The following is a 27666-nucleotide window of genomic DNA, read 5'->3' as shown; positions in this document are numbered from 1 at the left end:
TAAGACCACACTGCAGCTATACAGGTATAGATGGCAGAATACAAGCCTCAGAAGCCTCTGGGTGTTATAGATGGCTAGATAAGACTCTCCAATTTTTTCCAAAAAGGAAACGGTCACTGATTATTACCAAATAGGGTTGTAGAGCTGTAATGGACTATACCGCACACAGGTGTCTCATAGTAAGTGAATGATCACTGCAGAGCTTCAATTGATGACAAGAGAAAAATATGAGATCCAGAAGGTCTAATTCACCTATATCTAACACACAGCATGCATGAATAAGACGCCGCTCTGGAACGATGGCAGTCACGTGCGTAAGTGTTCACTGTTGTGAATTTGGATTCTGGGCTCCCCCGGTGGCCGCTTGTGGAATTGGACTTGTCATCCTCTTTCCTGTTTCACCTGATTCCATCAGTAGTGGGTGTCGCTATTTAAGCTCATTTCTCTGGTGGTTTCTTGCCGGTCAACAATGTTATCTGATGCCTCTCAGTGCTTGTTCCTGCTTCTAGACAACTACTAGATAAGTTGGACTTTTGTCCATGTTTTGTTTTGCCTATTTGTTCCAGTTCACAGCTGAAGTTTTGTTACTGTGTCTGGAAAGCTCTCGTTGATCAGGGATTGCTACTCTGGCGTTATGAGTTAATGCCAGAGTTTAAGGTAATCTCTGGATGGTGTTTTGTTAGTGTTTTTCTGCTGACCATGAAAGTATACTATCTGTCTTCTGCTATCTAGTAAGCGGACCTCAAATTTGCTAAGACTATTTTCCTGCTGCGTTTGTTGTTTCATCTGAACTCACCGTCATTATATGTAGGGGGCTACTGTCTTCTTTGGAATATTTCTCTAGAGGTGAGCCAGGTCTTATATTTCCCTCTGCTAGCTATTTAGGTCTTAGGCCAGAGCTGGGCATCTAGCGATAAATAGGAAATGCTACCTGGCTATTTCTAGTTGCGCGGCAGGCTTAGTTCATGGTCAGTATAGTTCCATCTTCCGAGAGCTTGTCCCTCTATAGGCTTGCTATGATCTCTGCCTGCAGAGATCATGACAGTTTGACCGGCCAATAAAGTGTTAATGACCCAGGTTGAGAAAGGAGAGTTATAAGAAGTCTGCTGGAATTTTTTTTTTTTTTTTTCCTCCAGTCTGCCTTGCTGCAGTCTTTTTTCTCTCTCTCCTCCTAATCTCTGTATGCTCTGTGTGCACCTGACAATAATGGATCTCCAGAGTGTAACTGCGGGTTTGAATAATCTCATCACGAAAGTACAAAATTTACAAGATTTTGTGGTACATGCTCCGGTATCTGAGCCGAGAATTCCTTTGCCGGAGTTCTTCACAGGGAATAGAGCTAGCTTCCAGAATTTCCGAAATAATTGTAAGCTTTATTTGTCCCTGAAGTCTCGTTCAGCTGGAGACCCTGCTCAGCAGGTTAGGATTGTGATTTCCTTGCTCAGGGGTGACCCTCAAGATTGGGCCTTCTCATTGCCAGCAGGGGATCCTGCGTTACGCGATGTGGATGCGTTTTTTCTGGCCTTGGGCTTGCTTTATGAGGAACCTCATTTGGAACTTCAGGCAGAAAAAACTTTGATGGCACTATCTCAGGGGCAAGACGAAGCTGAAGTTTTCTGCCAAAAATTCCGTAAATGGTCTGTGCTTACTCAGTGGAATGAGTGCGCCTTGGCGGCAACTTTCAGAGAAGGTCTCTCTGATGCCGTTAAGGATGTTATGGTGGGGTTCCCTTTGCCTGCAGGTCTGAATGAGTCCATGACAATGGCTATTCAGATTGATAGGCGTCTGCGGGAGCGCAAACCGGTGCACCATCTGGCGGTGTCTATGGAAAAGACGCCAGAAAGTATGCAGTGTGATAGAATTCTGTCCAGGAGCGAGCGACAGAATTTTAGACGGAAGAATGGATTGTGTTTCTATTGTGGGGATTCTACTCATGTTATATCGGCATGCTCTAGGCGTACAAAGAAGCTTGATAAGTCTGTTTCCATTGGCACCATTCAGTCTAAGTTTATTTTGTCTGTAACCCTGATTTGCTCTTTGTCATCCATTGCCACGGACGCCTATGTTGACTCTGGCGCCGCTCTGAGTCTTATGGATTGGTCCTTTGCCAATCGTTGTGGTTTTGATTTAGAGCCTTTGGAGACTCTTATTCCTCTGAAGGGGATTGACTCCACCCCATTGGCTAATAATAAACCACAATACTGGACACAAGTAACCATGCGTATCAATCCGGATCACCAGGAGATTATTCGTTTCCTGGTGCTGTATAATTTACATGACGATTTGGTGCTGGGATTGCCATGGTTGCAGTCTCACAACCCAGTCTTGGACTGGAGAGCAATGTCTGTGTTGAGCTGGGGATGTAAGGGTATTCATGGGGACGTACCTTTGGTTTCTATTTCGTCGTCCATTCCCTCTGAAGTCCCTGAGTTCCTCTCTGATTATCAAGACGTCTTTGACGAACCCAAGCTTGGGTCGTTACCTCCGCACCGTGAGTGCGATTGTGCCATAGATTTGATACCGGGTTGTAAATATCCAAAGGGTCGTTTGTTTAATTTGTCTGTGCCGGAACATGCTGCTATGCGGGAATATATAAAGGAGTCTTTGGAAAAGGGACATATTCGTCCATCTTCTTCTCCCTTGGGAGCTGGGTTTTTCTTTGTCTCAAAAAAAGACGGCTCTTTGAGACCATGTATTGATTATCGGCTTCTGAATAAGATCACTGTTAAGTATCAATACCCATTGCCATTGCTTACTGATTTGTTTGCTCGTATAGAGGGTGCTAAGTGGTTCTCTAAAATTGATCTTCGTGGGGCGTATAATTTGGTGCGGATCAGGCAGGGGGATGAGTGGAAGACCGCATTTAATACGCCCGAGGGCCACTTTGAGTATTTGGTCATGCCTTTTGGTCTTTCTAATGCCCCTTCAGTTTTCCAGTCTTTTATGCATGATATTTTCCGCGATTTTCTGGATAAATTTATGATAATATATCTGGATGATATTCTGATTTTTTCTGATGACTGGGACTCTCATGTCCAGCAGGTCAGGAGAGTTTTTCAGGTTCTGCGGTCTAATTCTTTATGTGTGAAGGGGTCTAAGTGCGTTTTTGGGGTCCAGAAAATTTCCTTTTTGGGGTATATTTTTTCTCCCTCTTCCATTGAGATGGATCCCGTCAAGGTGCAAGCTATTTGTGACTGGACTCAGCCCTCCTCTCTTAAGGGTCTTCAGAGATTTTTGGGCTTTGCCAACTTTTACCGCCGATTTATTGCTGGTTTTTCGGATGTCGTTAAACCACTGACTGATTTGACCAGACAAGGCGCTGATGTTGCTAATTGGTCCCCTCATGCTGTAGAGGCCTTTCAGGAGCTTAAGCGCCGTTTTGCCTCTGCCCCTGTGTTGCGTCAGCCTGATGTGAATCTGCCTTTTCAGGTTGAGGTTGACGCTTCGGAGATCGGAGCTGGGGCAGTGTTGTCGCAGAAAGGTTCCGACTGCTCCGTCATTAGGCCTTGTGCCTTCTTTTCTCGCAAATTTTCGCCCGCAGAGCGGAATTATGATGTTGGGAATCGGGAGCTTTTGGCCATGAAGTGGGCGTTTGAGGAGTGGCGCCATTGGCTCGAGGGGGCTAGGCATCAGGTGGTGGTATTGACTGACCACAAAAATTTGATTTATCTTGAGACTGCCAGACGCCTGAATCCTAGACAGGCGCGCTGGTCTTTATTTTTTTCTCGCTTTAATTTTGTGGTGTCATACCTACCGGGTTCTAAGAATGTTAAGGCAGATGCCCTTTCTAGGAGTTTTGACCCGGACTCTCCTGGTAATTCTGAACCCACAGGTATCCTTAGGGAGGGAGTAATTTTGTCGGCCGTTTCTCCTGATCTGCGGCGGTCCTTGCAAGAGTTTCAGGCGGATAGACCGGATCGTTGTCCGCCTGATAGACTGTTTGTTCCGGATGATTGGACCAGCAGAGTCATCTCTGAGGTACATTCTTCTGCATTGGCAGGTCATCCCGGAATTTTTGGTACCAGGGATTTGGTGGCAAGATCCTTCTGGTGGCCTTCTCTGTCACGAGATGTGCGAGTCTTTGTGCAGTCATGTGACGTTTGTGCTCGGGCCAAGTCTTGTAGTTCTCGGGCTAGCGGACTGCTGTTGCCCTTGCCTATTCCTAAGAGGCCTTGGACACACATCTCGATGGATTTTATTTCAGATCTGCCTGTTTCCCAGAAGATGTCTGTCATCTGGGTGGTCTGTGACCGTTTCTCTAAAATGGTCCATTTGGTTCCTCTGCCCAAGTTGCCTTCTTCTTCTGAGTTGGTTCCTCTGTTTTTTCAGAATGTTGTCCGATTGCACGGTATTCCTGAGAATATTGTTTCGGACAGAGGTACCCAATTTGTGTCTAGATTTTGGCGGGCATTCTGTGCTAGGATGGGCATAGATTTGTCTTTTTCATCTGCTTTTCACCCTCAGACTAATGGCCAGACCGAGCGGACTAATCAGACCCTTGAGACATATCTGAGGTGTTTTGTCTCTGCTGACCAGGATGATTGGGTTGCTTTTTTGCCATTGGCAGAGTTCGCCCTCAATAATCGGGCCAGTTCTTCCACCTTGGTGTCCCCGTTTTTCTGTAATTCGGGGTTTCACCCTCGATTTTCCTCCGGTCAGGTGGAATCCTCGGATTGTCCTGGAGTGGATGCGGTGGTGGAGAGATTGCATCACATCTGGGGGCAGGTTATGGACAATTTGAAGTTGTCCCAGGAGAAGACTCAGCGTTTTGCCAACCGTCATCGTCGTGTTGGTTCTCGGCTTTGTGTTGGAGATTTAGTGTGGTTGTCTTCTCGTTTTGTCCCTATGAGGGTCTCTTCTCCTAAGTTTAAACCTCGGTTCATCGGCCCTTATAGAATATTGGAGATTCTTAATCCTGTTTCTTTCCGTTTGGACCTCCCTGCGTCCTTTTCCATTCATAACGTTTTTCATCGGTCGTTATTGCGCAGGTATGAGGTACCTGTTGTACCTTCAGTTGAGCCTCCTGCTCCGGTGTTGGTTGAGGGTGAGTTGGAGTACGTTGTGGAGAAAATTTTGGACTCTCGTGTTTCCAGACGGAAACTCCAGTATCTGGTCAACTGGAAGGGTTACGGCCAGGAGGATAATTCTTGGGTCAATGCATCTGATGTTCATGCTTCTGATCTTGTTCGTGCCTTCCATAGGGCTCATCCTGGTCGCCCTGGTGGATCTGGTGAGGGTTCGGTGCCCCCTCCTTGAGGGGGGGGTACTGTTGTGAATTTGGATTCTGGGCTCCCCCGGTGGCCGCTTGTGGAATTGGACTTGTCATCCTCTTTCCTGTTTCACCTGATTCCATCAGTAGTGGGTGTCGCTATTTAAGCTCATTTCTCTGGTGGTTTCTTGCCGGTCAACAATGTTATCTGATGCCTCTCAGTGCTTGTTCCTGCTTCTAGACAACTACTAGATAAGTTGGACTTTTGTCCATGTTTTGTTTTGCCTATTTGTTCCAGTTCACAGCTGAAGTTTTGTTACTGTGTCTGGAAAGCTCTCGTTGATCAGGGATTGCTACTCTGGCGTTATGAGTTAATGCCAGAGTTTAAGGTAATCTCTGGATGGTGTTTTGTTAGTGTTTTTCTGCTGACCATGAAAGTATACTATCTGTCTTCTGCTATCTAGTAAGCGGACCTCAAATTTGCTAAGACTATTTTCCTGCTGCGTTTGTTGTTTCATCTGAACTCACCGTCATTATATGTAGGGGGCTACTGTCTTCTTTGGAATATTTCTCTAGAGGTGAGCCAGGTCTTATATTTCCCTCTGCTAGCTATTTAGGTCTTAGGCCAGAGCTGGGCATCTAGCGATAAATAGGAAATGCTACCTGGCTATTTCTAGTTGCGCGGCAGGCTTAGTTCATGGTCAGTATAGTTCCATCTTCCGAGAGCTTGTCCCTCTATAGGCTTGCTATGATCTCTGCCTGCAGAGATCATGACAGTTCACACCGTGTCACTGTAATGCCAGCAGTGTAATGTCAGCAGTGTAATGTCAGCAGCGCGGTGATGCTCTCCAAACACATCAGGCAAGAAAGCAATTGTGATAAATCTTACTGTTCAGCTTTGCTCCATTTTTCTTTAATGGCTGAAGAAGATTCCCACAACCTCTAAGGACAGTTTTCAGCGCTCTTAATCCCCAGTCATAGTGCTGCTGGGGGGTCAGAAGTTCCCTGTAATGAAAAACTCAATGACTGCCGTGTATTACACCGATGCACCATTTATATATCATCAGTTTATCAGAGGGGGGTCACTTACAGGGCTTGTCTCGTCTTATTAAAATGGATAAAATCTCAAAGTGCTTATAAAAAAAAAACAAGAAACTTTGTAATTTTATTCTTATTATAAAAAATCCTCTCTGTCCAAGAATGAAGAGATTTTTAATTTTACAGTTACTGCTCGTTGTCTTGGTTACCGACCACTGCTGCAGTCTATCAGAGGTGGCCAGTTTCCAAGACAAGGAGCGTGAAGGAGGCCAGGTCACTCGATCTGGCCAGCTCCGGAGCTCTTGGGCGCCACCGATGTTGCATCATGGGAGAGCGATTCGTGGGGGGCTACCATGTGGGTCATTCTTCCGCAGAGCAATGCTCCCTGCCTAACAGGAAGCAATGAGGCAGAGGAGCGGTGAGCTCCTGAAGACAGAAGACGAGACAACCCCTTTAAAGGGGACAGGTCGGCTCTCCTGACACATCTGTTTTACTAAATACTTGTTTTCCCCATGAAATAACAATTCTGGAATGAAACATGAAAAAAAAAAAAAAAAAAAAGGTTTTAGAGTTCTCGTGAACTAAAAAGTTAACAACTGGGTGTTACTAGTTAACTTGTCAAAGGGGTGTGTCTTTATACCGTTTGGTAATGACATCACTGACTGGACAGTTGTCACACCCCCAACGTGTAGCGCCAAGTCAGTAGGGCGGACACGTTCTCCTTAAAGGGGTTATCTAGGTTTAGAACAGATCTTCATTCATCCATGTTTCTTGTTGCCGTTGCTCAGACTCACGGAAACAAAAACGGAGGAGCTATGATACCAGACACATCACACAGAGAAAAGTGAGGCGTTTTCTGGGAAAAGGGGAAATAAAGGGGGCAAATTCTTTTTATTTTTAATATTTGCAACCCCCTTCTCAAAAATATTCTTATAATTATTAGGCTTTTATAGTAACACCTCGTTCTTCATGTGACGTTGATCGACAGTCTTTGAAAGTCCTATAGAAGTGAATGGAGACAGCTGCGCAGCGCGGACACCTCTGCACTTATGCCGGTGTACGAACTTCTCAGGAGGACCAAAACAGCCTTCTGCAGAGCCCTGTCTGCTATGGTGAACCATCATTCCCTGCGATCACCTTGCGGGGGAACAATGGGAGCTTGCACACGCATCAGCATTAGAATGCCGCTGTGAGATTGTCAGCGGCATTTAAATGGTCAAACTGCAGCGATTGGAGCTCGTTCTGGTCTCTCCTGGGAAGCAGAAAAACAGAGTGGAGGCTCATTTTTAAGTCGAGGCACCTGTACATAGCTCTGCGAGACCCGTTATGCTCTGCCGAGCTCTCTGAGAGCCGCTGCTTCACATGACTGGTGGCTTACCTCTGGAAAACATAAGGATCAGCAGTCCGAAACCATCCCTGCCAAATCCTCATGCCCCCCCGACAATCATACACCTGGAGGTTTTAAGCCTTGGACGACCCCTTAGATGGATATCACCTTTTGTTCCACTATCATGTATTTACCTGGCCAGATTAAAGATGGCCACTAGCTTCCGACCCAATGCCTTTGCTTCCTTAAAACCTTCAGAGTAAAGAATAACCTCAGCGATGAGCTCGTTGTCAGGTCGGGACATGGCTACTGGCCGGAAAAGTTGTTTTAGGTTATCGGGCAGCTTCTGCCTCCCACCGTAGCCCTTGCCGGCAGGATTCATAGTTATGAAGATGCCAGAATTGGGGTCTAATTCCACCTAAAAGTAAAACTCCATCAGCACAAAGTGCTATAATAAAACAGGTAGTAATAATAATAATAATAATAATAATAATAGGATTGTTGCTCCACCTCCTTCCCCAGCAGCTCGCAGGCAGCGCGGTGGTTCTTCAGAGAGTCCTGTATGGTTTGGATCTGCATGGACACGGCGGACAGCACGGCCTCTTCAAGTCTATTGAATTCATCAAAGCAACCCCAAGCGCCACACTTCACCAAGCCGACAAAGATCCTCCCCATGGACTTCACATCGATACCCTGGAGGAAAGGTGTACAGTAAGAGCGTCGTTCTCTACCAGTCCCAGCTCCATACCACGCACAGGTCTGTGTGGTCGATGACGAGACCTCATTCACTGGCTGAAAAGGGAACCTGACAGCTGATACATATGCTGCCCAAAACACAGGCACTGGTATTCCCACCTACAAGATCCTACTGCAATATGTAGCAGGTATAATAATAATATTAGCAAATACCTCCAATTAGAAGTAGTGTGGTATAGTTCTTCTGATTCGCTATGTCGCTTACCGTATGTGCAGGGCATTGCGGTAGCTTAGATGTCCACGGTTATGACCAATCATATAGCGACAGTTAGTTAGTTACCATGGATACCTAATCTACTGCAATGCCCTGCACATGGGGTAAGTGGCATAGTATATCAGAAGAACTATACTACATTTCTAAATGCAGGTACTTACTAATATGATTATTATTGCACCTACTACATATTGGGATAGGATCTTTAATCTGACACACTGCAGCATTTCAGCTTCACCTCGCCAATGACACACCGTTCTCTCCCTATCCATGCACCTAAGGAGAGACTTATCATTCAAGGGGAGAGTGCAGAAAGAAGCCGCCAGAAGCCCACCTATCCGATTAGTCTTCCATGCGATGTGGTGCCCGGTAAATAAAAGTATATTTTTCTCTGAAATGCCGCAGCGATTCAGAGTCAAACACACCAGGCTGTAAGATCTTACAGAGAGCCCGACATTGTCCATGCCACCTGTGGATCGGGCAGCAGCAATCTCAGATTTATGAGCGAATCATCATAGTAGACATTGAAGACCAGCAAGGACCCCCCCCCAGAGCAGCAGGGGACTTAATAGGCAAGAAATGCTTTTTTTTTCCACCGTAACTGCACTGCACACTTTTAGAATTTCTATTTAGTCCCTTTTTGCTGCTTTGCGGTTGCTAAATAAATGTACAATTAGTCAGATGGAGTCACTATTCGGGGGGGGGGGGCGCCGATTTCCTTGGACTAATCCTCCCTCTCATTCTTAGCGCGGCCCTGTTGGTGCGAGTAACATGATCAGTAAGAGCAATGTTACCGCGGGCAACATCTCGCTGCTGGATGATTCCTGCTCCACGGCTGCCCTACCAGACATGCACAGTGCGCCGATGAAGTTTGGTCGGTCTGAAACCTGGACCCATGCCGCTAGTACCAAGAACAGCTGAGCGCTGGCGGGAGCCAGGTGTCAGACCCCCACCGATGACATACTGATGACCTATGCTGAGAAAATGTAGATATAGAAGTAGTGGAGCAACCCTTTAAGGTCTTTATTAAGTCCGTGTCTAACCATCATCATCATCGCTACATGTGCCACATACAGTTTAGTATTTTCACCTCATCACAGTTGAAAACCAACACTTGTCGTCCGAGGAGACCACCCAACGCCTTCACAGATTCCGTTTTGCCAGTCCCAGCCGGACCATATGGATTTCCTCCCAACCCCATCTTGATGGCCTGAGTCAGGGTGAGGTAGCACTTGTCTGTAAGAGGGGTGTACACCAATTTGGGAGCGTTGCCCTAAAACCAGATAAAAATAAGATCGAAAACAATCGCAAGAAATCATCTACCTGTATGGCACAGGATGGAAGAAGAAAAAAGGTCTTTAGTAAGTAAGTGTGTGACGCTGGATGACACTGGTGCTGATGTCTGGAGCGGCTGGTCAGGTGACTGCAAGTATATGAAGTGACCAGACCAGACCATGAAATGACCAGAGCAGACCATGAAGTGACCAGAGCAGATCATGAAGTGACCAGAGCAGATCATGAAGTGACCAGAGCAGATCATGAAGTGACCAGACCAGACCAGACCATGAAGAGACCTGACCAGACCATGAAGTGACCAGACCAGACCATGAAGTGGCCAGACAAGACCATGAAGTGACCAGACCAGACCACACCAGACCAGAGTCCAGCCTCCTCAACAGGCTTTAAATGCCACTGTGGGTGATTGACGGCAGCATCTAAATGGTTAAACCGCAGCAATCAAAGCACGCGCTGGTCGCTGATGTTTCAGGCTGATGCTGGCTGTATAACGCAGACGGCATCTGCTCCATGTGTGGATCGGGCTCTACACATTCAGAATCCGGCACGAACAGTTAAGTCCAAACGTACCAAGAGAGTACAGGGAATCGGTCACAACGGACATATCGAATTTAGGGCACTTGATTCAGCCAGGATTTCTACTGGGGTCTGTGGAAGTCCTCCTGACATGTGGAAGTCTCTCAAGAAAATGTGGAGAGCCTAAGGAAGCATTAGTGCACAGGATAACTGGGAAAAACCGCAAAGCAAAGACATGCCATACCTGATATTCATAGGTGTAGTCTATCTGGGCGTCAACCATCTCCACAGAGCACGTCTTATCTGGCTTCATGTAGAACCGCAGCTGCTTCTTCCAGGCCCAGTCATCGACACTATGGGTCTGTGCTTGGATCAGCTGCTTCACCACGTCAATATTATGAATCACATCCAGAATCAGCGCCTTCAGCTTCAGTTCCAATATTTCAGCATCAGCTACAGCGAAGAAAGAAATGAAGCATCAGTTTTAAGGGAGAGTCACAAGGCCGTGTAATGAGGATCACCAAGTAATGCTCGGACCAACAGTCAGCTCTCCCGACAGGAACGGGACAGCGTATATTAACTGGGAAGAGGGGCAAAATGAGAAATTGTAAGTGCACAGTGTTGTGTAAAATGATGAGGTCAACAAATCAAGAGTAAAACATGAAACACTGATACTCACCTCCTGCACCGATGCTGTTCCAGCGATGTGGTCACTAATCGGAAGAGCGGATGCCTGCCACAGCTGGCACAGTGACACAGTAGTGAGGGAAGCAGGCGGTCAGTGATTGACTGCAACACTCATGTGACAGAACATCACGTGAGAGCGAGGAGACCTGGTGCCGACAGCGCTGGAACGGCACCAGTGTGGGAGAGGAATATAAACTCTTCTAATTTTGCTCAGGCATTTAACAAGGGGGTGTCCAGGTAGTGGAAACCCCCTTTAAGCTGGCCATACACATTAGATAGCGGTTGATCTCTCTCCATCTCCCCGCTCATTCAGCCAACAGCGGTCTCTCTCCCACGTCACCGCTCATTCAGCCAACAGCGGTCTCTCTCCCATCTCACCGCTCATTCAGCCAACAGCGGTCTCTCTCCCACGTCACCGCTCATTCAGCCAACAGCGGTCTCTCCCATCTCACCACTCATTCAGCCAACAGCGGTCTCTCTCCCATCTCACCGCTCATTCAGCCAACAGCGGTCTCTCTCCCACGTCACCGCTCATTCAGCCAACAGCGGTCTCTCTCCCATCTCACCACTCATTCAGCCAGCAGCGGTCTCTCTCCCATCTCATTCAGCCAAAAGCGGTCTCTCTCCCATCTCACCGCTCATTCAGCCAACAGCGGTCTCTCTCCCATCTCACCGCTCATTCAGCCAACAGCGGTCTCTCTCCCATCTCACCACTCATTCAGCCAACAGCGGTCTCTCTCCCATCTCACCGCTCATTCAGCCAACAGCGGTCTCTCTCCCATCTCACCGCTCATTCAGCCAACAGCGGTCTCTCTCCCATCTCACAATCATTCAGCCAACAGCGGTCTCTCTCCCATCTCCCCACTCATTCAGCCAACAGCGGTCTCTCTCCCATCTCACAATCATTCAGCCAACAGCGGTCTCTCTCCCATCTCCCCACTCATTCAGCCAACAGCGGTCTCTCTCCCATCTCACCGCTCATTCAGCCAACAGCGGTCTCTCTCCCATCTCACAATCATTCAGCCAACAGCGGTCTCTCTCCCATCTCACCGCTCATTCAGCCAACAGCGGTCTCTCTCCCATCTCACAATCATTCAGCCAACAGCGGTCTCTCTCCCATCTCCCCACTCATTCAGCCAACAGCGGTCTCTCTCCCATCTCACAATCATTCAGCCAACAGCGGTCTCTCTCCCATCTCCCCACTCATTCAGCCAACAGCGGTCTCTCTCCCATCTCACCGCTCATTCAGCCAACAGCGGTCTCTCTCCCACGTCACCGCTCATTCAGCCAACAGCGGTCTCTCTCCCATCTCACCGCTCATTCAGCCAACAGCGGTCTCTCTCCCATCTCACCGCTCATTCAGCCAACAGCGGTCTCTCTCCCATCTCACCGCTCATTCAGCCAACAGCGGTCTCTCTCCCATCTCACAATCATTCAGCCAACAGCGGTCTCTCTCCCATCTCCCCACTCATTCAGCCAACAGCGGTCTCTCTCCCATCTCACCGCTCATTCAGCCAACAGCGGTCTCTCTCCCATCTCACCGCTCATTCAGCCAACAGCGGTCTCTCTCCCATCTCACCGATCATTCCGCCAACAGCGGTCTCTCTCCCATCTCACCGCTCATTCAGCCAACAGCGGTCTCTCTCCCATCTCACCGCTCATTCAGCCAACAGCGGTCTCTCTCCCATCTCACCGCTCATTCAGCCAACAGCGGTCTCTCTCCCATCTCACCACTCAATCAGCCTACAGCGGTCTCTCTCCCATCTCACCGCTCATTCAGCCAACAGCGGTCTCTCTCCCATCTCACCGATCATTCCGCCAACAGCGGTCTCTCTCCCATCTCACCACTCATTCAGCCTACAGCGGTCTCTCTCCCATCTCACCGCTTATTCAGCCAACAGCGGTCTCTCTCCCATCTCACCACTCATTCAGCCTACAGCGGTCTCTCTCCCATCTCACAATCATTCAGCCAACAGCGGTCTCTCTCCCATCTCACCGATCATTCCGCCAACAGCGGTCTCTCTCCCAACTCACCACTCATTCAGCCTACAGCGGTCTCTCTCCCATCTCACAATCATTCAGCCAACAGCGGTCTCTCTCCCATCTCACCGATCATTCCGCCAACAGCGGTCTCTCTCCCATCTCACCACTCATTCAGCCTACAGCGGTCTCTCTCCCATCTCACAATCATTCAGCCAACATCGGTCCTGCTCCCATCTCACCTGTACACGTTAATGTTCAGATCATCCTAGAAGTTATTTTTTTCCAGTGGGCAAAGGACAGAAATCTTATCTCTTCTCCCCTGAAAAGGATAGGATCTGGCATTTCAATTCCAACAGCTTGAAACCCATCTCCCTCCACAAGTCAGGGAAGAGTAGGGAAGTCCTAGTATTTGTCAGAGGGTCGTCAGACTGGCTGCATCTGGAAATCGTAAGGTGCAGATTTTTATAAAATGTATTAAATGCCCAAAAATGAAGCTCCATACCTTCACCAGATGGATCATCAATACCGGTGTAATGCTCCAGCTTAGCCGTCAGCTCTATTTCCACCTCGTGGAGATTATAACCACGAATGGCGTTCTCCACATCTTCTGTGAACTGAATCTGCTCAGCTAGGCACAGGATCTAAAGCAGAAGAAACAAGAGAAATATAATACAGAAGCACATTACCCTGCGCACAGTATGAGAACAGTTATAATTTTCCATTAAAGGGGAAACTGTCAGCAGGTACAGGCTTCCCAATCAAAGTGAAGCATTAAATAGGGGCAGAGATCCTGCTTTCGGCGATGTGTCACTTACTTGGCTATTTGCAGCACTGCAAGTCTTCTCAATACTGAGCTTAGTATAACCCACCTACACCTTCGATTGACAGTTTTCTGCTTACACTGTGCATAGGCAGAAAGCTGCCAAAATGTAGTGGGGGGGTAGTGTGAGAATCGGAGCTCATGAATATAGAGGACTACATAAATGAGAGGACTAGCAGATAAACCGGTGCTTTATCAAACCTACAGCTAAAAGACAAGTACAGTACGTGACATAGTGCTGGAATTGAATTTCCACTAGTTGCTCTTGGCATAAGAAAGGTCTCAAAACACTTTTGTGCCCACCACTCCTATCTCAGCCACCTCTTGCTGGTTGAACTGGGCCTTAGAAGTGCCACAAAGCAAAGGTTTAAAAAAAACACTTGCGTTTGTGTTTCCACTACTGCTCCCTCAGTCGCCTCTTCAAGAGTTAGGACAGCAAGATTTTCCTTGGTTAATAAAAGTGCTTTAGAATACTAACAAAGATCAGTGTAGAGAACACATGTAGCATGCCAAGTCTCCTGTCTGGGTTTCGCCTCTCAGGTTTCTTCTGGGGAGTATGCCAAAGCAAAAGCCAAAGAGGCGAAACCCAGGTTCAACAGGAGACGTTGTGTGCCACATGGTGAGTATAATACAGCACTTTCATTAACGATAGATTGGTCAATTAGGAGCCTGTAATGAATTGTCACACAATATCTAAGGAACTGAAATGTTTTCTTTTTAATTTACAGTATAGTCGAAAATGTGAATTCCTTTTTTTTTCTCAGTGCAACTTTAAATCCATAAACTCTGCAATTTTCATACTGGCCATGACAATAAGCGGACACCAGTCCTCTCCTTGGGAAAACAATATTCATAGAGAATGTAATACTGCACTCAAAAGTGGAGGTATACTTGTACTTTTGCCTGGCTAGCTGGGGTATATAAGATTTAGTTTATAAAAACATTTTGTGGAAATTAGAAATTAAAAAAAAAATAAATAAATAGCGTACCTGAGAAGGAAAGCGGAGAGGATCTATAGTACCATGAGACTTCTTCCCAGCCGCTACACACTCCACCAGTAATGTCTGCAACGTGGACTTCATCTGTAAAGCTAAACTGCTTAACCAAACCTGCAGAAAACAAGCAGCGTGGTGAGCGGCAGTACAAGCAATGGTCTCCGGTAATTGGATTCTGGGCATCTCACCTCAACATCGCTCGAAACAAGAACCTTATTTTTCAAAGGAACAACCTCTCCCTCCAGCGACCTCATGGCAATGATATGCTTGTAGTCCTTATCAAAGTCAACGCTGTTCACTCCTAAAACACAATCCGGCGATCAGCGAGAGCCATGCCGTTATGCCGCACCTCGGTGCACATGTGAATATGGACACTCATATTTAAGGGTCGCCTCATTTTCTACTTTGCAAAGGAATTGCTTCATTTCAAAAATGGGATTTTTTTGTAGAAACTGTAAAATCACTTTCTCTTTGATTACATGGGGGGGGGAGGCAGATTACCGTGGGTATAGGACCTGCCACTTTATAACTCAAAACTAGGTAGAAAAAAGCGTTAGCTCTGCCCAGTGGGCTGTACCCTGTCCTAGGACTAGAAAAATACCCATAGGCAACAGGAAGATAAAACAACGGAGTGGGTTCTGTGTCCCTAAATGTATTCAAGAAGAAAAGGATTTATAAAGGGGTACTCCCATCTCCAAGATTCTATCCCAATAAGTAATAGGTGAAATAATAACAACATTAGCAAATACCTCCAGTTAGCAATGTAGTATAGTTCTTCTGATGCACTATGTTGCTTACTCCATGTGCACAGCATTGCAGTAGCTTAGGTATCCATGGTTACGACCACTAACAGCTAACTGTCACTATATGAGTGGTCGTAACCATGAATACCAGAGCTACTGCACATGGGTTAAGCAACATAGCGAATCAGAAGAACTATACTAGATTTCTAATTGGAGGTATTTGCTAATAATATTATTACTACTGTTATGAACCGCTGACCTTGGAGCCGCATGAGACTTCCTCAGGAGAAGGTGGAACCTGTACTGACCGCAAACCCTAAACTGACACCGCAACTAGAAGTAGCCGTGGGGTGTACCTAACACATCCTAGACACCTCGACACAGCCGGAGGACTAAATACCCCTATAGATGGAAATGGGAATTCTATCTTGCCTCAGAGCAGACCCCCAAAGGATAGGCAGCCCCCCACAAACATTGACAGTGAGTATTAGAGGAAAGACACACGCAGGCAGAAAACAGGATTTAGCAAAAGAGGCCACTCTAGCTAAATAGAAAAGGATAGGACAGAATACTAAGCGGTCAGTATTAAAACCCTAAAAATATCCACAGCAGATAATACAAATATTCCACATCTAACTAAAGACATGGAACGTATATCTGCATCTCCTGAGAATCCAACTTGACTGAAAAAATCCAAACACAGTCCAAGCTGGACAAGAAAAAACAATGAATAGCACTGAATTGTAAAGCACACAGAATGTGTGCTGCAGAAACAAAAACCAGACACTTATCTTAGCTGATTTGGCAGCAAGGCAGGGGGAACCAGACAGAGATGCAAAACCTCCAAGAACAATGGACAACTGGCAATGACTAATGAATCCTGCACACCTAAATACCCCAGTCAGAGCTGCAATCAGCAGGGACACCTGCCCAGGATTGCAACCCAGGGACAACTGCATTACCACCAACAACCACCGGAGGGAACCCAAGAGCAGAATTCACAACAGTACCCCCCCCTTGAGGAGGGGTCACCGAACCCTCACCAGAGCCCCCAGGCCGATCAGGACGAGCCAGATGAAAGGCACGGACCAAATCAGCAGCACGGACATCAGAGGCAAAAACCCAAGAATTATCCTCCTGGCCATAACCCTTCCATTTGACAAGGTACTGAAGCCTCCGCCTCGAAAAGCGAGAATCCAAAATCTTCTCAACCACATACTCCAACTCCCCATCAACCAACACAGGGAGGGAACCCAAGAGCAGAATTCACAACATACTACACCTACTACATATTGGGCTAGGATCTTGGAGATGGGAATACCCCTTAAAGCATAAAAAAAATCTAAATTTCTTATTAATAACATTGGAGGCACAGAGTAATGTGCAATGCCCTAAAGCAGTATCGGACGATGTGCACTGCCTGGCGCTCGGTGGCCTGCAGCACCTACAGCCCAACCTGATGCTCTACAGCACTGGAAAACCCTGGCCAATGTGCCGGAGAGTGCAAGGCGTAAGAAGGAGCCCAACTCTAGGACTGAAAGGCTCCAACAAACAGCAGCCAAGACTCACAAGGAAGAGAACATGTGAGGGCTGGAAGACATCTGCAAAGCCTGGAAGAGGTCATCAAGAGAACTGTAATACTGAAAGGATTTGGAGACCTAGAAGTGCAGGATAATGGCGCTGTAAATACGAACGATGTGCGCAAATGAAACCTTCTCTGGAATGGGAGGAAGAAAGTGAAAGGAAAAGCACAAGACTCTGATCAGTAAGTAAACGGTAATAAACTACCTATAGGCCCAATATAAGACAAAGAAAGCCCAATGCTGACGAGGAAAGATGAGGGGTGGAGGCAGATATCCCGATACATCATATGGCTGACCAACCATCTACCCCTGAGCTAAACCCCTTGCTTTGGGGAAGAAGACTCTGAATGGAGGGGAATGGCCTCCATAATCATCCCCATGCGGGAAGGATGACGCTAAGCAGCTCGAAGAGAGAGACCTGCAGTGTAAAGAGGAACTCAAGAATGACAAGGATACTTGTAAGGAAGGTAAAAAAATGGGGGTTATAGGACATTTCGCCCCCAGTAGTTCACCCCCGGGTACATCCTGTTCGTTACGCCAGTGGGGTACTCTGTACCGGGTCCGGTACTTGAAGGAGACGTCACTGAGGCTGCGACTCGGTCCATGGCCCTGGGCGCCCAAGTAAAGGGAAAGGTCTTTAAAGGGAGTTTAAGAATAAAGTTTGTTCGTGACGCCACCTGTGGTATTCGGTGAGTAGGGACTGATGCTGCAGGGGTCCTCTGGGGTCATGGTATGGCAGCTGGATGGTATAACTTCCCACAGGTGAAGTAAATGTACCCAGGGTCGAACTGCTGGGGGCGAAACATCCAAATCCCAAAAATGGGTCACCCCCTGGTGAGTGGTTTATATGGGAACGGGGGTGTTAGAACAGACTGGAAAGGACCACCAACTAATCATCAAATGATAAAATGACCGGTCACCAATTTCAGTATCTTGGGTCTAAATAGCCATGCTGCCAAAGCAGCTGAAGAAAAGAGGGATTTTTGGTTCTTACCGTAAAATCTCTTTCTTGGAGCCTTCATTGGGGGACACAGGTAACCATGGGTGTATGCTGCTGTCGCTAGGAGGCTGACACTATGCAAATAAAGAAGAAATAGCTCCTCCCCGGCAGTATACACCCTCCGACAGGCACCAGGCAACTCAGTTGGTGCAAAAGCAGTAGTAGGAACAAGTGATATCAAACTCAACCTATGTACCAACCCACAACAACGGCACGTTGGCCAACACGGTACAACTTCAAGGGCGGGTGCGGTGTCCCCAATGAAGGCTCCAAGAAAGAGATTTTACGGTAAGAACCAAAAATCCCCCTTTCTTTCTCGCTTCATTGGGGGACACAGGTAACCATGGGACGTCCAAAAGCAGTCCCTAGGGCGGGATATTCTGCAGAAAAAGCGGTTAGGTCGGCCGGTGAGAAACCGCCGCCTGCAGTTTCCTCCTACCCAGGCTCGCGTCCGTAGAAGCCTGAGTATGCACCTTGTAGAATTTTACAAAGGTGTGAATGGATGACCACGTTGCGGCCTTACAAACCAGCGAGGCCGAAGCTTGGTGACGAACTGCCCAGGAAGCTCCCACAGCCCGGGTAGAGTGGGCCCTCACCCCCGAAGGGGGCCGTTTGTCTTGGACACGGTATGCCTCCAGAACCGCCGAACGGATCCAACGAGCAATTGTGGACTTGGAGGATGGGAGCCCCTTTCGACGCCCTTCCGAGACGATGAACAGAGGATCGGCCTGACGAAAAGGAGCAGTTCTGGAAAGATAAACCCGGATAGCCCTGACCACATCCAACTTGTGAAGCGATTTCTCCAAGGGATGAACCGGGGAAGGTCACAAGGAAAGGAGGACGATGGGTTCGGACCCTTTAGCGCTCTGACACCCCGACGAAGAGAAAGAAACTTCTCCTTGGGGAGGAAGACCTGAGCCTTAGAGGTGTCGAATTCCATGCCCAGGAATTCCAAGCGTTGGGTCGGGATCAAGGATGACTTCTGGTAGTTGATTATCCAACCGAGGCGAATGAGCGTGTCCAGAGTAAGCTGGAGGCTCTGGCTGCAATCCCGACGGGACGAACCCTTGATCAAGAGGTCGTCGAGGTAAGGGATTACCAGAATCCCCTTTGAACGTAGAATGGCCATGACGGCTGCCATGACCTTTGTAAAGACCCTGGGAGCAGAGGCCAGCCCGAAGGGGAGAGCCGTGAACTGGTAATGATGTTCTTGGATAGCGAACCAGAGAAACCTCTGATGTTGTACGCAAATCGGAACGTGGAGGTACGCATCCCGAATGTCCACGGAAAACAGGAACTCTCCTGGTTCCATGGACGCGACCACCGAGCGTAGTGATTCCATCCTGAAGTATCGAATCCTGAGATGGCGGTTTAACCGCTTGAGATCCAAAATTGGACGGAGAGAGCCGTCCTTCTTTGGGACCACGAACAGATTCGAGTAAAAACCTGAAAACCGCTCGTGATAAGGAACCGGAATTACGACTCCTGAGGCCTGGAGAAGCCCTGGGAGATGTGAGGACTGTTTGGGAGGACGAGAGAGTAGGAAACGTCTTCCTGGGGGTGAAGAAAATTCTTTTTTGTAGCCTGAAGTGACGATCTCCCTGACCCAGGCATCGTCGACTACCGATAGCCAAACTTCTGAGAACAGAAGAAGTCGGCCTCCCACCCTGGAGGGATTTCCAGGTGGGGGTGACCCATCATTTATTAGAAGACCTGTGGCCCCGAGGTCCAGATGGTTTTGAGGGGTAGCTCTTAGCTCTCCAGCGCGGGGAAGGCCTGAAAGAAGGCTTCCTCCGGTCTCCTTGTGAGGAAGAGTGGTCCTGATTGGGGTTTCCTGCGGAGGCAAAGGACCGAAAGGGACGAAAGGACTGGGGGCCCCTCCTGTTGAAGGTACGTTTTGGCTTGGACTGGGGGAAAGGAGGTACTCTAACCACCCGTAGCGTCCGAGATCATTTGATCCAGCTGCGTGCCGAAGAGTCTAGAACCCTGGAAGGGTAGACCAGTGAGGGATTTTTTAGAAGCAGGATCTGCGTTCCACGCTTTTAGCAAAGGACCTGGAGAATGGCTACGATGTTACTATTAGCCCTAGCCGAGCAGGCCGCCGCATCAAGGGAGGCATTCATGAGATATTTACCAGCAAGAGAAATCTGATCCGCTAAATCAGACAGTTCCTCCGCAGGAGCCGAGGCCAAAATGCCTCAGCGCAGGGTTTTGGCCCAGGCTGACACAGCCTTGGCTACCCATGAGGAGGCGAAACTAGGGCAGAGGGAGGCTCCGGCAGCCTCAAACGCCGATTTAGCTAATGCCTCGATTTGTCTGTCCGTGGGATCCTTAAGAGAGGCCACGTCTGGAATAGACAGAACCGTCTGAGAGGATAGCCTGGACACAGGTGGGTAGACCTTAGGAGACTTGGACCATTTGCTGACAAGGTCGGAGTGAAAAGGGTATAAAACGTCTAACAGTTTCCTGCCAGGGAAACGCTTACCAGGGTTTTCCCAGTGTTCCCAGTGTATAGAGGTAGTGTTGTCGAACTCCCTGTGGTTAGGAAAAATCCTAGAGGGACGTTTAACCCGTTTAAACGCAACGGGAACGTCCTGAGAGCCTGCCTCATCCCCCTTAAGTTCAAGCGTCTGAATAATAGCTGAAATAAGGCTATTGACCATATCCTGTGTTCCAGAAGTCAGATCTGCATCCGAGTCAGAATCCAACTGAGAGGTTAGGTCAGACCCGACGTCCGCCTGCGAGGAGGGGGAACGGGCAGATAGGGGTATCCCGATGTGGTCCGGGGAACTGGAAGAGGATCTAGATAAGGTCCTTTTCTGTCTCTTTTGTCCAGTCTGCCTCTATGAGGGTCTTGGACAGGTGCGAGCGAATCGCCGTGTGAGGCGTTCGTGGCACTGGTGGCATTAGAGAGAAGCGGGATATGTTCAAGTGCCTGGACCAGAGACTGAGACACTTTAGTAAGGTCAGACACTGATTGAGACATTGCAACAGCCCACTCCGGGGGAGGGGGGTGCACTCATCCCGGGACCTAGGAGCTTCCTCAGGGACGGACATGATGGGAAGAACGCAGGACGGGCAGAAAGGAGATGGCTGACCTGAAGCCCACTTTTTCTTACAAAGGGCGCAGGAGTAGTGGATGACCGTAGTGGTAAAGCCGGGAGCCCCTGCGGGGGTGGACATAGGTGGAGATAGAACCACTTGCAGTAATTGCAGGGACAATACTGCAGGGAGGAGTGCAGGCCAGGGGAGAGCAGCGCAAGCCTACCGGAACCAAGTGACAGCGGCAGTGAGGTAGACTGTGTCCCCCGGGGATCCTGGTGCACCACGCGCGATGGAGGCCAGGCAGGAAGAGGAAGTCGGCTCCACTGAGGTAATCGCGGGAAAACCGCACCGGAAGTAAGCGTGGCCAGGCGCTGAAGAGGGAGTGAAAATCCTCCCGAGAAGAAATGTCCCCATTCGGCGCTGTATCCCGGGGAGGCGTGCCTGCGGGGACACAGGGCCGGGCAAGACATTGGGGGCGTGACAAGCCGGCGAACAGAAACCGCCGAAGGAGGAGAAGAAATGGTGCGCACCCGAAGAAAACGGCGTGAATTTTGAAAAGAGCGACCACCTGTGGTGGTGCCTGCCGCGCTAGCGGCCGACGAAACAGGGGGGATCGGAGCTGATGGTGCGGCGCAGGAGAGGTACCGCCATCCTGTGCACTCTGCTAAGTGGCAGATAGGGGTCCCTGGGGGTGAGGGGGAGAGGGGGGGTACCGCCGCGTTGTTGATTGAAGATCTCCTTACCTGAGGACGAGGAACGCGTCAGGAGCCCTCGTACCGAGGAAAAGGTCCTGGGATGAAGTCCTCCTTCCCGCGCTGTTTCAGCCAGCGCAGAAGACGGTATCAACCCCTAAACAGGGGGATGGGGACACTGGATGTGACCGTTGTCTTCCTCTCAGCCCACTCCGAGGAGAGGGATGAGGGGGGGGGATCAGGGCAAGGACTGGCCACCAATAGCGAGACATGAACACCCCAGGGTGACATGAATCGCAGTCCTGCCCAGCGGATCCGAGAGGGTGCGATGTGGGAGATACCACACTGCTCTCTCGGTCGCTTACTGTGGGGAATCAGGGCGAGCGAACTGCACCCTGTAACCCCAAAAGAAGCATCTGAAACAGAAAGGAAAATAATTAATAAACACACACAAAAACCTGAAAGGAAAAAACAAATGCGGATCTGGTGTTAGATCCAGGTCCGCCTCCTACAGACACTAAGCAAAAACTGAGTTGCCTGGTGCCTGTCGGAGAGTGTATACTGCCGGGGAGGAGCTACTTCTTCCTTATTTGCATAGTGTCAGCCTCCTAGCGACAGCAGCATACACTCATGGTTGTCCTGTGTCCCCCAATGAAGCGAGAAAGAAAGTGGAGTAACCTACAGCCTGACGAGACAGGACAAGCTACCAGTCATGACCAGACCACACTGGGGCCACCACAATGACTGGGAGACCCTGGACTGAAATGAGGGAGAGCGGTCCTCCCAAGGAGTAAACAGCCCACACCGTGTACAGTCTCAAGTTCTGTATCTAGCAACACATGTCACAATGTAAAGGTGGAGACCTGACACAATGAGGCCCACAACAGGAATGTCCCAACAACAAAGCTGATGCGAGAACTTCTGGGCAAGACCACCCCTTAGATGTAAGGAGTCTCAGCGGAGAGAAAAAATAGCAGGCCATTTGTCAAACCCATGGATGAAGCATGTCGAAAGCTTTGGAAACATCAAGCTCTGAACAAAATAGAATCCAGTCAGCACAGGAAGGTCTAATGGGAGGATGGAGGGAGCCCGGCTCACCGAATAGAGGCGTTATTGCAGCAGGAGCAAGCAAAAAGGTTTATTGTGACCAGAGCATGTGGCTAGGGAGTTCCTTCCCAGCCTAGAAGATGGTGGGGCTTCACTGGACAAGAAGGTGATATGAGGTGCTACATTAACAGAAGAAAAAGATTGCACCGGAGGATTATCAGAGCCAAGGATGACAGTCAGATGGAGCAGTTAGGTTAAAGAAATCCACATCAGGAACTTTGTCCTCTTAAAATATAAAAGAACAGCAGAGGATCTAGGGAAAATAATGTAAATCCTAAGGAAAAAATTATGAGAATTCCCCGGGAACAATTTGGTGGAAAAGGAAGGACTTTCTCACAAAAATGGAGAAGAGAAGAACGCCCTCCATTGAGGCTTCTAGGAAATGGTGGCAAATGGAGAAGAGAGAATGTGCGGCCTGATCGGCCAAACCCTCACGTGAATGCACCTGTTGCTTATAAGACACCTCAAGTGCGGACGGAGCTGGATCTTGTCTGAAAGCAGAGATAAGGGAGCAATAAGCAGCAGAAGCAAGGGAAACTCAGAACGCCGGCCTCTTAGGTATAGGGACAGAAAGGAACCTGGGGAATGGAAAAGGGACCAGCGAGGAGAAATAAAGAGGAAGAAAGTCCAAAATTTAGAAAATCCCAGTATAGAAAAAAAAGGGAAGGGACGGTCTGGCATCTTTCATCTTTGGGCAACGGCGGGGTGAACCCTTCATTGGCCTCTTACAACTGTGGGGACAGCGGCACTGGCATAATATAGATGCCCATGGGGGCTCACACTGCTGTGAAGGGCACGGTGTGTTCTATCCAAATGAAGTCAGATGGGGAACGTCTACAACCCTAAAAAAAAAAACCACAACAGCAAATAACAAAAAAATAACAATAAGAAAAAAAAAAAAAAAAGTGTGTCAGACCTAAAAGCATCATATCTGCCTCCTACAAACTCTAGGCCAAGAACAGAGCTGTAGACGGATGGAGGCAACACATTTTTTTTTCTATCGAGGGTCATCCTCCTAGCAGCAGGGCGTTTACCCCAGTACTGTGTCCCCCAATGCTATTAACACAAAAAAAAAATGTGACATAAAAACCTGATTTCAGAAGACACAGTCCCTTTAGGAGTGAACACAACAACAATCCAAAATAAATCTAAACCAGATGAACTGTAAATATTTTACCAGCGAAAAGTTTCTTAAGGTGAGACTGGATCACCGCTGGATTGGTGGACTGGCCCAGGATCTCCAGCAAGTCATCGTCTCCAATGAAGTAAAAGCGAGGGAAAGCTGAACGTTTTTCCTGTGAAAACAAAACTGTCACCTATGTAATTCATGAAAACACAGACACACGCCGGTAATGACATATCCCCAACATCACACCTCCAGGAACTCATTCAGAGATTTCTGGCATCTCTGCAGCTGATCAAGGATAGTAATCAACGAGTTTCTTATTCCGACCCGTGAAGTCAACATCGTCACTCGGCTGTCCCTTTTAATATCTGACATTATTGATCTGTGGAAACATAAAAATAAAAAACACTTTCTACAGATATTAAAATAATCACTTAGTCCCCATCCCTGGTGCTTTTGACGAACCGGGTAACTGGTTCCCCGCCTCCTGCTTGCAACAGTAACATGAGGTGAGAGGTCGTTGCAGGAGGTCAGGTTGTACCAAGACTGACCGATGTGCCAGACAAGGAGTCTCCTAAGTGTTCTGTGCCATTTTTATTACAACTAAATCAACACAAGTTTGGCACAAAAACTACCAAATTTGGTGTGGACTTGCCATTATTATTATTATTTTTATTTAACAGGGTTATCTGATCTGAGAAAAAAAGTGACTGCATACTGCCAAATCGTGATAGTGTTGTGGAGGAAAAGGAAATTTTTTTTAATTGCTGCAGTAATCATAAAAATAAAATAATATAGTAATAATATTAGAAAGGTAAAAAAAAACTATGTGCGGAGTGCTTAGGAATAGAAGGCATAAAAGTCACCACCGCTCGGGCATCACTAAACACTCCCCGGTATTAACACATCAGCACAAAAACTGTGTCCTCGACTGGAGCTTCAAGGCTGAGCAGCTGCATGCAGCCGTACATCACCAAGTGCAATGCTGAGTGTCGGATATAGTGGTGTAAAGCCGCCACCATGGGACTCTGGAGGAAACGTGTTCTGTGTCATCTGATGGACAAGTCTATGTTTGGCGACTGCCTGAACAAAATCTGATACATTGCCACAAGCCCAGCAGCCATGCGAGCAGGACTAGATCTAGACTGGTTCTAAGGTTCCACTCACAAAGAGCAAGTAGAGATTTTGAAGAAAGTGAAAAAATAATATAAGCTTTATATACCGGAAGTCTTCATCAACTCTGTGAAAGCGAGCTTCCTCTCTGGGAAGAGCACCGCGGCCAAAGATGGGCTCTAAATAAACCCATTTCCTCTGGATCTGGTTCAGATTCTGCAGGTATTCGTCCAGCTCCGCAAGCTTCTTCTCCCAAGTGGACACCTTATCCTCGAACCCCCTGTAATAAGGGGAGTCCTTCAGAGACTGGAGGAGACACCGGTTGTCTCCCACTTGATTGACGATGTCCTTCCAGTCTTTGATCAGCTTTATTGTCCGTTTTTGGCTATCCTCATAATCTGTTAGTGTAAAGACGGCACCGGCCCCCCAGATGTCCAATTCCCGGAGAGCTTCTCGGATTGTTATTTCACCCTGGGCGCGGCTATTCAGATCCTAATGAGGAAATTAGAGGAAACATCATGGGAGCTCAGGTCATGCTCCATAACTACAAAATGTCCAGATGACAGATCTGGTGACGTCCACACTCACAGACGATGCCTGCTCTCTAGACTCGTCATTATTGCACATTAATACTTGGACAACTGGGTGTTACCAGACGCTGTATAAAAGGGGCGTGCCCTAACAAAGTCTGAAACGGTCAACACTGATCAGATAGTGACCGTGAGACACCCCAACAGGTGGAAACAAATTAAACCCAGGTCCATCAAATAGTGTGAGCCAGAATTATGGCATAACATAGTCTGAAAAATATTTGGCAAGTTTTGTCAGTTTTTGGCGAGTTCCAGTCGGTTCTGCATAATCTGTGAAAATTGTGAGGAACTTACTCTGAAGGGGCATGGTCGACCGTAGCCGACCAATGCAAGTTACGACACAAATGTACTCTAGTCTCTGACTGGAGTAGATGGAGCGCATGGCTGCTGAAAGATGTGCCAAATTCATAAAAGGCTCCACGCTCCTCAATGAACTTGATGCATCTTACTTCAGCAGACGCTGAACAAGACTGGAATAACTGGAGCACAAAACTAAAAAAAAAAGCATCACTGATCTGACCCCCAGTACATACTTAGGTAGGAGAAAAAAGGGTCATCCTCGCGCTGCCGCAAGAGGAATTCCAAAAATTGTAGAGGTTTCAACGTGGTTTATTCTACGCATTTCAGGGTTCAGGTGACCCCTTCATCAGGACAACCACAAATATGGTACAATATTTGTGGTATGTCCTGATGAAGGGGTCACCTGAACCCTGAAACGCGTAGAATAAACCACGTTGAAACCTCTACAATTTTTGGAATTCTTCTTGCGGCAGCGCGGGGATGATCCATTTTTCTCCTACCTAAGTGTGTATTTCAATCAGGTCCTGCACTGACCTGTGGATCTGCAGCAGCCGCCATTAATATATGTCCTTCCTTCAATCTCACCAGGTGAGTAGTTCTCTTGGTGGGCAACTTTGTGTAACATTTGATAAGACCCTATTTGCGCTTTTGTGTCTCCCTCTTTTCGCTAACCCCCAGTACATATCACACGATGTAAACTACCATTCATTCTCTTTTAGTGGCTAGGTCCTATTCATAAATATTCTGCCCGCACTACAGGTGCTGAAACTTTCCCATTTCCCAGCACACATTGTTCCTAGCATTCTCCAATGGCTGGCCTGCCCTGAACTGAAAGCCTGCTCCTCTGTTATGCAATTTGACAGACAGGGGAGCAGGAACAGAGGCAAGTATCAGCCCCCACTTCCTGTAGAGACAAAGACCCTCCCCACTTCCTGTAAAGACAAAGACCCGCCCCACTTCCTATAGAGACAAAGACCTGCCCCCACTTCCTGTAGAGACAAAGACCCGCCCCACTTCCTGTAGAGACAAAGACCCGCCCCACTTCCTGTAGAGACAAAGACCAGCCCCACTTCCTGTAGAGACAAAGACCCGCCCCACTTCCTGTAGAGACAAAGACCCGCCCCGCTTCCTGTAGAGACAAAGACCTGCCCCACTTCCTGTAGAGACAAAGACCCGCCCCACTTCCTGTAGAGACAAAGACCCGCCCCGCTTCCTGTAGAGACAAAGACCTGCCCCACTTCCTGTAGAGACAAAGACCAGCCCCACTTCCTGTAGAGACAAAGACCAGCCCCACTTCCTGTAGAGACAAAGACCTGCCCCACTTCCTGTAGAGACAAAGACCAGCCCCACTTCCTGTAGAGACAAAGACCCGCCCCACTTCCTGTAGAGACAAAGACCCGCCCCACTTCCTGTAGAGACAAAGACCCGCCCCACTTCCTGTAGAGACAAAGACCCGCCCCACTTCCTGTAGAGACAAAGACCCGCCCCACTTCCTTTATCTCAGTATCTCTGCAGCTAAAGACTAA

General features: G+C 48.2%; 1 protein-coding gene across 6 annotated transcripts in view; it reads right to left on the bottom strand.

Annotated features, from left to right (window-relative positions):
- DYNC2H1 (dynein cytoplasmic 2 heavy chain 1) overlaps window positions 1-27666 on the bottom strand; it is a 491577-nt gene that overhangs the window by 358606 nt on the left and 105305 nt on the right. For all 6 annotated transcript variants that reach the window (XM_077298509.1, XM_077298507.1, XM_077298508.1 and 3 more), the window contains 11 exons: window positions 25360-25742; window positions 24387-24519; window positions 24189-24306; window positions 15030-15142; window positions 14836-14955; window positions 13529-13667; window positions 10601-10809; window positions 9635-9817; window positions 8085-8267; window positions 7769-7992; window positions 6099-6214 (listed from right to left, as the gene is read on the bottom strand). In XM_077298509.1, coding sequence (XP_077154624.1) covers window positions 6099-6214; window positions 7769-7992; window positions 8085-8267; window positions 9635-9817; window positions 10601-10809; window positions 13529-13667; window positions 14836-14955; window positions 15030-15142; window positions 24189-24306; window positions 24387-24519; window positions 25360-25742 — 1921 coding nt within the window. The remainder of the gene's footprint in view (window positions 1-6098; window positions 6215-7768; window positions 7993-8084; window positions 8268-9634; window positions 9818-10600; window positions 10810-13528; window positions 13668-14835; window positions 14956-15029; window positions 15143-24188; window positions 24307-24386; window positions 24520-25359; window positions 25743-27666) is intronic.

The sequence above is a fragment of the Ranitomeya variabilis genome, chromosome 3, assembly GCF_051348905.1.
Source record: "Ranitomeya variabilis isolate aRanVar5 chromosome 3, aRanVar5.hap1, whole genome shotgun sequence".
NCBI lineage: Eukaryota > Metazoa > Chordata > Amphibia > Anura > Dendrobatidae > Ranitomeya > Ranitomeya variabilis.
The sequence above is the reverse complement of the archived record's forward strand: the minus strand, read 5'-3'. Positions and strand labels throughout refer to the sequence as shown.